The sequence below is a fragment of the Balearica regulorum genome, chromosome Z (genome assembly GCF_011004875.1).
Source record: "Balearica regulorum gibbericeps isolate bBalReg1 chromosome Z, bBalReg1.pri, whole genome shotgun sequence".
NCBI lineage: Eukaryota > Metazoa > Chordata > Aves > Gruiformes > Gruidae > Balearica > Balearica regulorum.
This window is the reverse complement of record NC_046220.1, coordinates 67425611-67441776: the sequence shown is the minus strand read 5'-3', so window position 1 is coordinate 67441776 and position 16166 is coordinate 67425611. Positions and strand designations below refer to the sequence as shown.

The 16166-nt window shown below is 38.5% G+C and overlaps 1 protein-coding gene across 2 annotated transcripts in view; it reads right to left on the bottom strand.

Annotated features, from left to right (window-relative positions):
• PLPP1 (phospholipid phosphatase 1) overlaps window positions 1-16166 on the bottom strand; it is a 66513-nt gene that overhangs the window by 37036 nt on the left and 13311 nt on the right. Inside the window, exon 2 of one of the 2 annotated variants that reach the window (XM_075739364.1) lies at window positions 12025-12179. The exons of the other annotated variant lie outside the window; for it this stretch is intronic. Within the exon in view, the coding sequence (XP_075595479.1) occupies window positions 12025-12179 (155 nt within the window). The remainder of the gene's footprint in view (window positions 1-12024; window positions 12180-16166) is intronic. 2 annotated transcript variants of the gene reach the window in all.

Sequence of the window (16166 nt, the reverse complement as noted above, 5' to 3'; positions counted from 1 at the left end):
AGAGATACAGAAAAAAGTAAAAATTACACATGCATGCGATCCCCTCGCTTCCACACACAGTGGATAGTTCCCTGGAACAATGTGGTCACTGCACAAGCCCTATAACCTCAGGGCATGGAGATTTTATTCCCCCCTCTTCCACAAAAAAGGAAGTCTTTGGGACATCCTAAACTCAACAGAACACAAGATTAAGGCACACAATGCTTTGTGCTATTGCGCCTCAAGAGATCTGCAACACTAACCAAAACTAGCCATTTGAACAGCAAGGTTTTTAGAAAAAGCTCAGAATAGGACACAAGTTACTACAAACTAATAGAATCACATTTTTAAACCCTGATCCTCCAACCTTGACACACATACAGCATCGCAAAATCTGTTTGTGCACAGGGATAAATACCCTCAAAAAGAAATGGCAGTATGGAAAGAAGCGGGGGACTACCAAAAGGTTCAACAAAACAATAAATAATAACCTCTAACTTCGGGATGTACAGCCCAGTGGCATTAAAATGCTTTTAAAGCCCTTAATTTTATGCTTAAAAATCAGTAGTATTGCACATAAAAGGCATACCAATTTAGAATTAGACAACAAAAATAGTCTGGGTGGGGAGACACTCCTGATCTGCCAGTAAAGGATCAGAAGGATGAAAAACAACCTTCTTCCTTCCTGCCAGAGAAAGATGTTGCTGTAGTTTCAGTTCTCTCCCTAGGACCTCTGTGTCAAGGCATAGCCCACCTCTTCCTTTCTGCATACACACAGCTACCCTCAATAAGTGTGTACAAATAAAAGTAAACATGGAAAGAACAGGAGAAAAAAAAAGGATGTAAAAGATACGCAAGCAGTAAGAGAACTGTTAGGGAATAGAAGAGAAACACTAAGTTACACACTCAGGATTTAAAAGAAGAAGAAAAAAGAATGAAAAAGACCAAAAAGACCTGGGATCCTTTTCAATCTTCCTCCCCCTTTAACCTTCATCCACGAAGTCCCCCAAACTTAAGCCTGACTCTGGGGCTTATCACAAATAAGACATACTGTGGTTTCACCAATGATTTGCTATGGATTTTGTTCTTCACACCACAAAACAACTGTTTAAAAGAATGCTTCAGTTTGAAAACAGACACAGATAACAAATAATCTAATGGCTCATAAGGTGAAAATTTCCTTGAAGTGACCTCTGATGAATGACACGGCTTTGTTCCATGACCAAGCAGTTACAGGCTTATCATAGAGCCCATGTATTCCAGCTAAGCCCATCACAAAGAATCAAGTATCTTCTGCACTGTTAGTCATAAAATCAATAGCATGCAAAACCTCCCCTCCGAAAGGGGCAAAAAAAGCCACTGTCATTGTGAAGAGGGGTTGTTTCCAATCCCATGCCAGCAGGACTACAACTGACCTAGCTCTGGAAGCTGTCCAAACACACCAACAAAGCAGAGAAGGACAGCAGGACGGGCTAAGAGCCAAGCCAGAGCCTCACCAAAACACTAAACCATTCAGACACCAGCCAGCACAAAGCCCTGGAGCTGGACAGTGCAAAAACATAGCCTTTCCTATCAGGAAGAAATCCCTCTCCCTTTCTCCTGATAGTAGGAATAGCAGTGTTTTGCAAGATGCTACAGCCCAGGCCTCAATTCTGCCCTCCCGTTGTGTTGGTACTGTGACAGCATGTCACAATATGTCATCAGTTGATTAGTATTTATCTAACTTGTGCAGAAAGCAGTGTGCAGTCATGGTGAAGGACGGTGACTTGTTAACGTAATGCCACGGTATGATTCCAACACCATTTATTCTATAAAGTATGTATGGAATGAAAACGTCATCCTTTACCCTGCACACATATTAACACCAAGATTCAAGACTGTCTATTTGAAAAAAGTGTATTTTTTAGATCTCCAGAACTGGAGAACAAGGCATACACAATCAGTGTGCCTTGATTATTTACAGGTTTACTTTAGAGTAGATAGTTGTAATCATCATGGTGAAGCAGCTGATCGCAAAATTAAGTTCAGCCTAGCAAACCTTATCACAGCTTCAGCACACTGCCACAAATACTTGTGATCTTAGTTAGGTGGTGGTACTGACATCACATTACCAGCTCTGCATCATCCTTTTTAAAGACCTGCTCTATGAATAATGGTGTCATGGTGGCTTACTCCTCATTTCCTCCTACCCACACCTGAATGTTTCAGCTTCTCAAGGTGGGAGACCGGAAGTTTTCAGACTGCTGGGGTTATTCAAGTCTTTTGGGGGTCTTGTTTTATATGTAATTACCTGCTGCTAAATCAGAAATGGAAAGCAATGGTACACGGATCACAGGAATCAGATCCCTCATGTAGTGACGACATGCTTTTCCATGCAAAGAGAAGCTGCTTGAAATGTGTGCTCACTCTTCAGCAATATTGGTATTATTATGTAATTAGTCTAATTGCTTGCAGCACCTTCCTATACCAAGATCATGCAAACAAAATACTAAACAACTCAAAGTTTGGTTCTGTTTTGCTTTTTAAGCAATTAAGAACCAGCTAAAGTAAGTTAAAATGCATTCTCCTTCGTAAGTTCATCTCTATCTGAAACCAATGCCACTTTGCTAATTTAAGCAAGAAAATTCTATAAACAGTTTCCTGAAGTCATAACCAACAAAATTTAGGTAAGATAGTGTAAGTCTTAAAAGTTCTAGGTATCTGCCTGGTTTGAAGTAACAACTAATTGAAAGAGCCATACATTGAAATACAATACTGCTAAAAAAGCTTAAATAGTAAGCTTCGTTACATGTTTCTGCAGTCTCCCCCAACTATGTAACAGATTTAAAAAGTAATTCCACAAATCATTTGTCTTATTGCTGTTCACAGCACATTTCAGAGCTGAAAGGAGATGTGTTTATTTATTTATGTGAAGTTTTCAGTTTAACAGTGTTAAGCTAAAGTCACAAAATTACCACATTTGTTATTCATCTTTTGCTCAATCCAAGGCAATTATTAGCCTGAAAAACCATGCCAGTACTGGTGGGTGGGGTTTTTTTGGTGGGTTTTTTGGTGGTTGCTTGTTTTTGGTTTTTTTTTTTGTTGAAGTACTCTCCGATGTCAATACCTACTCCCTTAGAACACATTCCATGTAGCAGGTTTAATTTAGTTCTTTTAAACCTGCATGGATTGATTGGCTTTATTTGCTGGTGGGAAGGAATGGGAAAGTAGAAGCCAAACTTGAAGGGCAAGTGAAGCCATTAAAAGAAAAACTTCTCACAATACTTAAGGGATTTGTTCTGTTTTAAATGAGTTGGCAAAGTCTGGCTTTGTGTGATTTTAAGGTGTTGTTTTCTGTTTTTTTTAAAAAGAACAACAAGCGAACAAAAAAACCAACCCAAACTTAATTTCTAAAAATCAAATCAAAGTTATTTCAAGTATACAGTTTAAGTACTTTCTGTAGTGCAAGTCTCTCTCCCTCAAAGACAATGCAAAGACAGGGAAAAATAGTGTGGCTTTTTCATTAATATAAGTAGGACAAACAACCAGAAGAACTGGCGGAAGTGACGGAAGAGGCAAAGCCTATTACTACGGCTAGCACAACAGCAGGGTTTCCTTATAGTTGTGATAGAGATGTTACTTTTTCACCCTGAGAGATACCATAATTTCAGAAGACAGGAATAAGTTTTTGCAGTAATTGCAGTAGCAATTTTCTAAGTATGAAACCCCCTTGCACAGGAGGACTGGATATGACTAAAGATAACAAATTATATTTGTCTTCATAATGGTACAGCTAAGATTAGTGTCAAGGTCTTTAACTTCCCAGATACAAATGAAGAACAAATTTGAATAGTAGCATAGAAGATACTGTACTTCCTTGCCAGAAAATTTATCCACATAAAAGTCTAAAGTAGTTTCTCAAGGAAATGTAGAAAAGATTCAACAGCAGATCACTGGGAAAAGAAATCCTGCTTATCTGTCATAGTAAGTTAAAAGAAAGGCCCTGCTTTTTCTAAAAATATCTATTTCCCCCCCCTAAACAAGCTACAACTTCTCAGGGCAGAGTTTGGCACATTAAAAAGGAGAATTAATAAAAATTAGAAAAATTAGTAGGGCTCAGTTTTACATGAAAGTGGAAGAAATTGGGGAGTTTAAGTACTCCTTTTAAGTAAGGAGTGGAGATGACAGAGGGTCATTAAAAAGCTCTTTACTGAATACTTCCCATATGACAATACCAAAAAAAATCCCTGATGCATACTTCATTTTCCAAGTTAATTGTAACACAGCGAAGAAATTGCCTAAAGGGAAGATGACAACAGCTATGTTAAGAGGCATTATAAAGTTGGGAAGCGGTTACCAGTAGGGTAATCTCAAGGATAAAGCCAACAAGCTAGTGTTATGCAGTACATATGCCAGCATCATTAATGAATAACTAGTAGATGTACTGCTGACAGAGCTGGCAATTCTTTTGATACAGTAGAAAATCAAGGTCAGCCAGTTCTGCCTGCAAAACAACTTTTAAAGACTGAAGCAAGAGAACAGATGGAGATTTGTGCAGCAATGAGTTCAGTCATGCACTTGGAGGTTAAACAACTCTGATGAGTTAGGAAGTTTCAGTTCAAAATGAGGGGAAAATAGTGTCTGTTGTACCTCAATGTAATAGTGTGACCATTAAACAAGTCTTTCTAAAGGCATTAACACTTTTAGCCACCCAACAAAAATTTCTTCTGAAACAGTATTCAGTCAGAATATTCAGACAGAAGGACTGCTAAGGTACATTCCTCATGTCAAAAGCTAGAAAAGCAGGGTTTTGCACAGTTGAGCAGAATGTAAATCAGCTAATTGCACAGGCAGTAGATATCAGAAAAAAGAGCAATACTGATCCAACTATAACCAAGAATTGGAGAGCTACAAATACAGTTGGCAATAAAGATATTCATAGTGAAGGAGCTATATAGGCCTCTGAAACAGCCTTTCAGTCAGAATACAAGAGGTAGAAACACAAGTAGCTCAAGTGATAAGACTAAGTATTTTAAACAATTATAGTACACTTGTCCAATAGTCTGACTCATACAGTATAATGGATTATATTTCCTCACAAGCTGAAGTGATTCCTGACTGATTACGTTGAGTTCTTTTCCCATAAATATTCTGTATAACACAGGTCTATTTATTTCCAAGTTTCTAATCTTGATTGGCTTTCTTCACTGTTACTGGGCATGAAGTTGATCTCTCCACAGAACAAAAAGCTGATCATTACCTCTCTAGTAAAGAGAGAGAACATCACATTATACACTGCCCTCAAGTTCTCCTTTCCACTCTCCTCATGAAGGACATCACTTGACATTTATCCACATTGTATTTCACCAGCCATGTTATTGCCATCTTTTGTACTTACTGCTCTGAGTACCCTACTTTGCTGCCTCACTACACACGACATCCTCCAGGGCATTTATGACTGTACTGAACAGGGCAGACTCCTGGAGAGCTCTACTTGGTATCTTCCTCCCTTGTGAAAGCCAGTGAGGACTTACTCCTACTGTTCAATTCTCACATTTCAATGAATTATTTTTTGGACATTTAAGGATTCTTCATCTAATCCCATGACTATTTAGTTTCTTAAGATTTTGGTGAAGTAATCATTTGAATGTACAGACCTAAATAATGAGGGTTTGGGGGTTTTTTTTGGTTGGGTGTTTTTTTGGGGGAGTTTCTTTTTATAAATGCTGCCTTTAGCCTGATTAGTCCATCTTCCTGGTGTATTAAAGGGATTAGGAAGAGAATAGATGTGACTGACACCAGGAAACAGTGGTTATGTTTCAGACAAAATAGCTTTAAACATCCATGCTTAAGCAGTGGGTAGCAATAGTCTTTCTCCAGAGTCTAGAAACAAAACAATTTTAAAAGATTTTGCTGTCTTCTCCCAGCACTTCTCCCAGCACCACTCTTGTGTTATTATCTAATGCCAACTTCATTAGTATAATAGCTTTAAACTAGAAGTGACATCTAGATTACTTAAAAAAGCATAAGTAGTATTTTGAGGTTTAATTTTCCTTACACTAGAAATTAGACAGAAAGCACAAATTAGTGTTTTTCCTAAATATGCTGTAGAGTTTTAATTACTAATTGCATCAGCAAAAACATCCATAGTATTCAGGCAGGATTGTGTGTTGTAGAAATGAAGACACATGCGTATTGTGAAAGCTTGGTTAAAACTTTTGAGTTGAGTATTACTCTGAAAAACTGCTCACATTCTGTGAGGTTGGTTATGGTATCATACAGATGTCTGCAGAGTTAGTTAAGACTTTGGCTTCTCCTCAGTACCAGAACAATGCTACTTTCCATTTCTTAAAAGGAACTTTAATGTTAAGGAGGGCACCTAGCAAGAAATATGCTTGTACCATCTCTACACAGTTTCACCAACTGCTGCATTTTGTCATTCAGCTTTCTCCAGAATAGATGGGTAAAAATCACCTCTCTGAAGGAGCATTTTAATTAATATTCAAGGCAGAACAGAAAGGTAGAATGGGATGAGCCAGAGGAAGGGAAACAGAAGAAGAGGCAGCACAAAAAGGAACTTTCCCCCTCTTTCACTTACTTTCCCTGTTGCTCATCTCTGGTTTCTGGTGCAGTTCCTTCCCTTTTTCACCACCCCCCTGAGTCTCTGGCTTAAGTCCTGGCTGTCAACAGGAAGTTATTAGTAACTAGGTAAGATACTTGAGACAACAACAACAACAACAACAAAAATCTATGCCACAGGGTTTTTTTGCTTAAGTGACAAGACTTTAAATATTTAAATTGCAACTCCCTCTTCCTATAGTTCTCCCTATTCCATTTTACCATTTTGTACACTCTACTAAATAATACCTTCAAAAACAACTCCAAACTACTGTGACTGCTTGACTTTCTTGTGGTTATGACCAAGCTTCACTCAGCTTTTTAAAAGCCCTTGTCCGGAGCTCCTTTCACTGTCAGGCTGTCAACTATTTTACTCAAGCTTCATACACTGCATGAGTTTTTCATCACTGTATTAAAAATGTGCCTGGAGGATTGAGAAAAGTACATTATCAAGTCCACAGCCTTAACAAGCAAGTCACTGCAATTTACGTATTCAAAATTAGCTGCATCTGGTAAGAGTGATTTGTACAAGTACCAAACTGGATATGGTGCTCCTCAGATCTTTCCTCACCTGATTGCAAACTCAGCCTACCAGAACCACCTTGCCATGGACAAGGCAGAAGTGGGGCCAAAGCTGGATGCAGCAGCTGCCATTTCTCAGCCGCTGTCCCCCACAGCACTGATCTCACCCAGGGATTATTCATCAGTTCAACCAAAGTGCATCACCCTGCACATTAACCTTTCACATAGTATAAACATAGGTTGTCATTATGTTGGCTTTAAACAGAATTTGAACAAACATCAACTAGAAGTTTATCCCTGAGAATAAGCTTGGGTTCAGAGATGATACTCATCTGTAGTAGTACAAAATGAACAGCTAGTATCAAGTAGAACTCATGCCAGATTAAGAAGTTTCAACTTCTTGCCCAAAAAGGTTTCCAGAGCCATGAATATACCAAAAAAACACAAAGATAAAACATTACTCTCCTTTTCAAAAAGTTTACAGGTAAGAGGTATAGTCTTGTTCAGAGCATAATAAAATTAACATGTAATCTGAAACCTGAAAGTTAAGTGAAAGGATGCAAAAGTCTACTCTAGTGTCAAATAGTACGTTTAATTTCAATTAGTTGCAAAAGTATCAGTGGGCCATAAAGCTTTGACACTGCCGCAAAAAAGTGAAGTACACATCCGCCAATCTAACAGCCTTCAATAGGTTTCATTACAATCCCCTGCTTTATCAGTCTTTACCACAGCATTTTTATCCCTCAAAAAACATACAAATTAGTCCAGTGCTTATGTTGTTAGTCAAACAGGTGTTTCAATAAAAGTTTCCCTGAAAAACGTATCCATTTCACAGACCATAAAAGAAAATTAATTGCTTTTGCCAGAAATCAGTACATTGCCTCCAAACTATGATTGTGCTAATCTACAGAAAGGAAAAGTTAGAGTCAGAAAATTGATACATATGGTAGGAGACATTTCTGAAAACATTAAGCATAATGCCTAACACGTTAAAGCTGGCACAGAAGCAAAGCCACGTAGGTATCTTTCAGGAAGGCATCATGGTAGTGAAGACATTAGCCTTTGCCAAACCAAAATAAGAATGTCTTGGGTTTGTTTTTTGAAGTAGAAGACAACATGACCTGACCACTTGAATATCTTTTGGATGTGTTCAGGATAGAGGAATTAAGTCCTATAGCCCCTTAACATTCCTTTCTCTCAAAGAAGTCCCAAATAGCAGAGCTCATCCCAGAGAAGTAACTTATTCAAAACTCTGTTTACTACTGAATACTTCCCCTGTCAGGAACACCAGTATTTGCATTACCTGATTTAGGAGCAACAGTTGTGGCAAAGTACTTTGTTTCCCCGAAACTCAGTGCAGCACTTTGGCTGAGTTAGAAGAACTGAACTCTTGCCCTCTCATGAATCAGCCCATCATACAGAAACTCACCCGCAGGTTGTGTCCCTTCAGCTCCTGAACAGAGCAGTCAGGCAAAGCTTTCACAGGGAACTACAGAAACCCTACTCAGAACCTAGCACAGGGAGCAGATGAAACTCAGCAACTCTTGAGACACTCTGTTCTTCTGCTTCTTTGGCGAGAAGGATGATTCAGAGATTGCTTTGCTCTGTGCTTCTTTCCCCAGTTGCACCTACCACTAGATCTAAGAGTCTAGAGAGTCTAGTGACTAGAACGTCACCAAAGGCAGTGGTTGTAAGAGGCAAGATGACTGGAGGAAGAGAAAATGGAAGGTGAAGTCATCAGAAAAGACCATCTGAATAGGACATATGTAAATAGGCATGGTTAGACCTCACTGCCAGAGAAAGACACTAATGTTAATTTGTCTTTTATACTTGGAAGAGCTGAGCTGACTTCATACAGACAGCTAAAAATCAAAAATGCCAGGCCAGCTACATCATCTTAGAGATTAATTTCAGAATACTCCCAGAGTTACAATTTATAGACACTACCCCCTAACTAGCCATTGTTTTTAGACTATCCAGAATTACTTTCTAAACATCTCTAAAAAGACTTGGGAAGGTAGAAGCATCAGAAAGATCTTCTGGGGTTCTTGAAATGTCAGTCATCATGGATGTGTGCTGCTTTGGACACCATCACATCTAAAGAGATTAATTTTTTCCAAAGCACTACACCAAGGCTTGTTTGACCTCAAGTCTCCAAAAATTCTAATACAAAAATCGTGCTTTCCATCCAAACACAGAAAACTATTTCGGAAATAGAGAAGTATCACACTATGAAATGGTACTTGGAAAAGAACAAAAATTAGTTTCTTTCCCAGAGATTTTATTTCCTGATAAAAGATGGCAATGGAAACAGAAAGAGGTCAGAGCTATAAATGGAATTGGGAATTCTAAGACCATTCTTTTAATTTATGGGTTTTTTAAAGGATATACCTCAGAGTTTCTAACATGCCTTGTAAGTCTTCATAAAATGTTCTGAAGACAAATCAATGTTCAGGCAGCCTAGTTTCTTTTATGCACAAAGTGACTTCTTAACAATGAAATACCTATGCCTTCCTCATTACTGCAGGTTTGGTTTTTTTTCTTTTTCTCTGAAGTTGTTTTATATTCCACTATGGGCTTACCCCAAGAACTGAACCAGACAAGATCTTTTATTACCATACAGAGAGATGTTCAGGCCATTTCTTACTGCACTCTGAAGACAAGCAAGCTGTTTGTGAAGAGGTATATGCATAATAATATTTTGAGCATTTCTGCTTAGATTTCATGAGACTTTAGGGACTGAGGACTAAATAACTGGATCAGCAATAGCTGTACATTGTTGAATGCTAAAGGGAAGGGCTATAACCATTCTACTAAACTTTTTTTTTCCCCATGTTGCAGAAATGATTCCTTTTGCTTCCCTTAACTTCCTACCACAAGTTCTCCTTTCTATTTTGTGCCACGACAAAGCTGAGGTCTAAGACCTACTTAGGAACAAGTATCCTGTTCAAGGTAGTCTTTGATTAGGGAAGAAAATTTACACAAAAGTGCGATTTATCAGGTCTTATTTGCATAGTATTAGAACAAATTTTTACCATAAATTCCTTCATTGAGAAGCCTGTTCCTTTCAGGAAAGTCTCATGCCAGGGTAACATTTTTTACTAGATGTGGAATAATCAGCATTACTGCCTAATAAGCTTTCATGAGCCACTTGTGTCCCTTCTGAGGACATTGACTCTGGAACACACTACTTCCAAAAAATTCAGCTTGCCTTGGAAAACGTCTCAAACCTCCATTAAGTCGGTCCAAAATAAAAGCCAGTCTGAATGTTCCATTCTCCTGTTCCCAGACTGATCAACTTTCCCCATCCCTTTGAATAAAAGAAAGCTCGAAGCTAGAAAGCGTTCAACTAGAACCCACTTTCAACTCAGTAAGTGGTAATAACCCAGATCTCATACTCCCTAGCTTTACAGCTCACCCTAGCTCTGAGTCTCTATACTCCAATCCCCTGCACAAAGGCAATAAAAATTCACTGTGTGAATCTACAAAAGTATCACAGAAGAAAAATATGAGAATAAACTGGAATCACTGACAAGACTAATTCTAATTTTAGATACCCTGGCAGTTAAAGTTACAATAGCTGTCCATAGCACTCCTTAGATATTTACACTTTTAAGTAAATTAGTTGCAAGACAGGTGTTTTTAGAGCCAGAAAAAAAATGCAGTCTCAACTGGCTTTCTATTACAGGAACAACTGCTTCAAATCTAAAAATGGAAAGATAAAAAAAAAAAATCAAGTAATTCAATAGACTGACTAACGAACTGAAATACCTCTTTAGAAGTCCAAAACTGCACAGAGCTGCAATTGCTAGCTCACCTGTGCACATATAAATTAAGGTACACAGGAACCCTACTGGAAGAGAAATTTTCCTGAAATTGTGCTGAAGATACACGTCAGTACATGTCAAAATAAGAAACTTCAGACTACTTTCCTCAGCAGTGAAACTGTTGTGTCTACTTCTATTTACTGCATAGGACAAATGCAAGCTTTAATAAATAAGCATTTAAGGGAAAACTAGAGTAATGCATGTAGAGGTTCTGCAGATTTCTGTTTAATTGTTTTAAATGACTGCTTCCATCCTTAAACCAGTTTAATATATACTTCTTACTGATTAATTTAGCATACATATTTATGAGAAGACCAAAGATTATGACCATCTCTAATATGGTTTGGTCAAACACTGCAGACAGAAACAGTAAGATATAGTTTCAGGTTCAAGACTATTCTGAACAGTTAAATTTTGGGTCTCTAAACCAGCTCAAACCTTACTAAAAACTTGGATACAATCAGGCTTAAAATATTGTCAGAAAAACCTACTGAAGAATTAAATTGTTCTTTGTAAAAATCATGTGATCTTGGAAACACAGAGGCTCTTTTCTACAAGCAACTAGATTTTCAGCCTCTGTATCCCATTTTGAAGGGTTTAAAGAGTCATCACTTTTTTTAAAAACCTAAAACCCAAAGTCCAAATCAGACTTACTTCTGTAAAAAGTATATGGAAGCAACAGTCACTAGTTACAGGTTTGTGCACTCTACTACAGTGCAAGTTTTAACACCACAAATGTTTATGTTATCAGACTAACCCATTCTGAATAAGACATGCATTTATTCCATAGCATTTTGGAAGCCTGTAGTATTTTTCTCCCCAATTATAAAAGCTTAGACTAATACAGTTTAAATCCTCATCTCCATTTTTTTTTCTGTTCCTAAAACAAATGAGATTAGCAATACTAGCAGTTAGAGATTAGTTCCACATTTTCTGTGCAAACAGAAAGTAGCAATGGCACCTTTCACATGCATATGCCTATACATATATGGAATTTTGCCTACATAGACTGTCTTTGACTCACAGTCAAAGTGCTGAACTCTTGGAAGGCATACATTTTACTCCCATCACCAAAGCTCCCTATATATTAGCTACTTACAGAGAAAATGGGCAGGGTGAACCCCACTGTGTAGAGGACAGTGGATGTGATGGTACTGTCATGGAACGGATACTTGATGCTGTCATCATTACAGAAAAAGCCTCTCTGATACGGTTTTATTTTGGCCAAGTTTAGAACACCAAGGGGTAAGCCAGCTGTTGGGGGAAGGAAAACAAAAAAACAAAAACAAGAAATACATGTGGTTAAATCAAAAAAAAAAAATCATTTTTAAACATGCATGGAGGAAGCTACCAAACATGCAAAACTCAAATTTCTTAAGTAGCATGCAATGCACACACTTACCAAATCCTGTTCAAACAAATTGATCTCTTCTAGAAGTCTACTTCAGAAGGACTCCTGAGATTGCCCACCAGATAGAGACATTAAGAAAGTATAGCGTTCCTTTCATCAGTAAGGTGAGTTGCCACACACCGAACCAAGATTACGCTTAAGAAAAGCATTCGCCACTCACTTGACTGAATAGTTACTGAAGGCAGGCTGCCTTTTGTGCCCCCTCCTTCACCACCACCTCACGACATTGGCTCATGTCTGAATTACCAGCCTTGTTCTATACACTATAATCTGGTCAGGGTTTACAGAGAACAAGTCCAAAAAGTACTTACATACATAGAGAGTTAAAGATTTCATGCAAGTAGTTTTCATGCAGGTAAGGGTCACAAGAGAACTGCAGACACACCAATGGGAAATACAGACACTCTGAATGGACTGCGCCTCAGGGTAACGAGATTTATACTCATTATACAGTTGCATTCACACAGCTTTTATACATTAGAAGATTTCTGCATGAAAATAACTAAGTTATTATCGTGGAAACTGAGACTTGGGTATAAGTGAAAGCTCTCTGAATTTACACTTTGTGACATATTACCTATCCCCTCTCTCTCAAGTTCACTTCCACTATATTGGCAATCATGCCAAAGAAGCCATCAAGACCTCTGACAGTCACATTCAGGTCTAATTTATTTCTGATAAGAAGAATCAGCTAGGGGATACACATTTGCAGGAGCGATGACCTCAGGAAACACAAGTTTGTCATTTTGCTCTACTTTCTCACCCCTCCTTTCCTTTTGTCCCCTGAGCAGGTAATCAATCAACAGTGGATAAAATAGGCAATACTATAAGAAATCCAGAATCCTCCCTGCACTCCTCCCCCAAAAAATTGGTTTAAAACAAGGTAGAAGAGGGCAAACTAAATTTAAAGCCTCCTACAGAGCAGAGAGTAATTTTTTTCCACAAAACATCTGAAATACTAAGGACTGTCCACACTTGGCCTGAACAACCAGGGATGCTGATGCAGCAAAGCACTTCAGCAGATGCTTAACAACCCATATAGCAAAACTGAACAAAACTGCAAATGACACTACACTTGTTCAACTTTAGGCACAAAGTTTCTCATGAAGTAGGATGATACCTTCAAATCTACTGCATCTCAAAGGTCTCCCTCCTTCCTCTGCTTTAACAATTGAGAAAAGAGCTAGACCTTGACAGAATGCAGATGGCAGAAGTAGCCAAAACAGAATTGCAGCCCTTCAAACACGAAGGGAGTCACTCTGAAAAATTCAGAAAGTTCACTCGGATCAAAGGACATTGCTGCATGTTCCTATGTCTGGAGCCAATTTTGAGCTCCACTCAAGGCCATGGCAAGATTCCACTAACGTAAGTCAGAGCCCATGTTTCCTGTCTTTATCTTTGCTATTGCATACCCTGTGTCAGGATGATGGAGTGGCAAAGCCACTACCTATTTGATACAATCCTATCTTCTCAAACCAGTCACCAGATTTTCACATGTGGAAATATCACATCCTCATGGTTAATTTAAGTTGCAGCTTGTGTTTTGCAAAGTTGACTACTTAACAGACAAACACATCTGTTTTCCAAGAAAAGGTACTACAACTCAACACCAAGAAATTTTCTGTTTCATTCAATTACATTTTCAGCCTTCCAGCTCAACCATTTTTAGCCAATATTGCTCAGTTCTTACAATAATATTTTGAGGTGTTTTGCTTTGGTTTTGTTTCTGGGTTTGACTTCATTAGGATGGGCTACTTCATTTTTACCAGCTGCTGAAATATGTTCTTTAAGTGCTCCAGTTCAGAAACTAGAAGACATTCCAGCAATTCACTTGCAAACACAGCAGAGTTCTTAGCTCAAAAATTCCAAGTTTCTTGCCACCAAAGTACTCAGGTTTACAGTCAGGGTTTTTTTCCCTAAGGAAGATTTCTTTAGGAACTGGAAGAGAGCTACTACATGACTGTGCATGGAGAAGAGAAAGTTTGCCACGTTTGACAAGCAGTGTTTTAAAACAAACGATCAGTTTGAATATGAAGGAATTTTTTTTTTGTGTAACTGCAGCAGGAGAGAATTACTCACTCTGTAACCTAGTTAAGACAGAAGCTTGAGGGCTTGTTTTTTTAATTAGGGAGAATTCCTGACAGCAAGTGTTATGCACTCAGTTTTCATTAAACGAAGAGGAAAGGACTTAAATTAAGCTGTCTTTTCTTCCCATTAAATAGTCTTCTTTATGTGAAATTTATTTATAAAAACTAAGTTGTGAGAACTTTTACATAACCAGCAGTTATCCAAATTTCTCTGATACCTATACCGTTAAATCTTTCTTTGTACATTTTTGTTCCTCTCTATATCTGTTTCTCTGAAAGAAAAAGATGCACCTCTTTGTTAAGTCAGAATGATTTGACTACATTATGCAGTACTTAGTACTTTAAAAGAGTGTGTAATCTGGAGTTGAAATTAAGAAACATGTTTTTACTTTCAACCATGAGCCTCTGGAAAGGGGAAAAGAGGAAAAGCAGCAAATTAAAGGGGTCATATGAGGACAGTCTCACCAAAGTGACTGCAAAATTCATTTGTATAGTCTGTAGTAAAAGAACACGAGAAATTTGAAATTGGTTACATATCTTACACTAACTGCACGTTTCCATTTTTTACATTTCTGTCAGAATTGCTACTGCAATCTAAATGATGCACTGCTGTCCAGCAGTGGAGTAGGAAACTTTGTGAAATGGTGTTTAGTTGTACATTAACCTACCCCAAACAAGTAGTAGCATTTTTACTATTGCTCATTTTACAGGGAGAGAAGATGACACTTAGTACATGTAAGCAAATGGTCCTGAAGTTTTTCGCATGAGAAAAAAAACCCACAGTAATGTACATAACAGGCCAGTATTGCCATAACAGGTGCCAAGCATCACTGTGACCTTTAAGCAGGCTGACTGTACACTGAACTTTGAGGAATGCATGCATGTTCAGTTTCATTAGCTTCTACAAACTGGAGGAAAGGGTGACCAAGCTCTAGTGAAAGATTACAAGGCTAAAAGGCAATCTTGGGAAGAGGATGAGGCATAAGAGTTGATCTACAGTGAACCTCCTCTTCCTTTTTACCTAACCCATACCAGCAGTAACCTCTGAGGGCGCTCTTCTGATCTAGGTAGCTTTATACCTTAAGGGATCATAATGGCTCAGTTGTTATTTACATCCTCCAAAGCACAACCTTCAGCTGTAAAAAAAGAAGACAGTTCCTTGAAGTTCCCTATGCTTCAAACTCAGAATTGGAGTTTCTCTATTTTCTGTTTAAATTTGTCTAGTTGATCTTGTCAAGGACTATTGACTAACAGATTCTGGGCTGCTTTGCTAGGTAGTAGCAAGAAACAGACAGCAGTCTTCTGATCTGGTTTCACTCCCTTCTAATCATACAGAGAAGACAATTTGATCACTCAAGTGATCTGGAACTGGCCCATCCAAGACTTTGTAAGAGACTGAGGGGTGCTTCTCTAATGCTTACAAAACCAGATTGGCTAATTGCACTGGTTTCAGCTGAGATAGCTAGTGAGATAGAGTTAATTTTCTTCAGAGTAGCTGGTATGGCATTCGTGCTGAAAACAGTGTTGATAATGCAGAGATGCCTTTGTTACTGCTGAGCAGTGCTTGCACAGAGCCAAGGCCTTTTCTGCTTCTCACACCACCCCACCAGCGAGTGGGCTGGGGGTGCACAAGGAGTTGGGAGGGGACACAGCCGGGACAGCTGACCCCAACTGACCAAAGGGATATGCCATAGCATATGATGTATGCATACAAAGCTGGGGGAAGAAGGAAGCAGGAGGTGT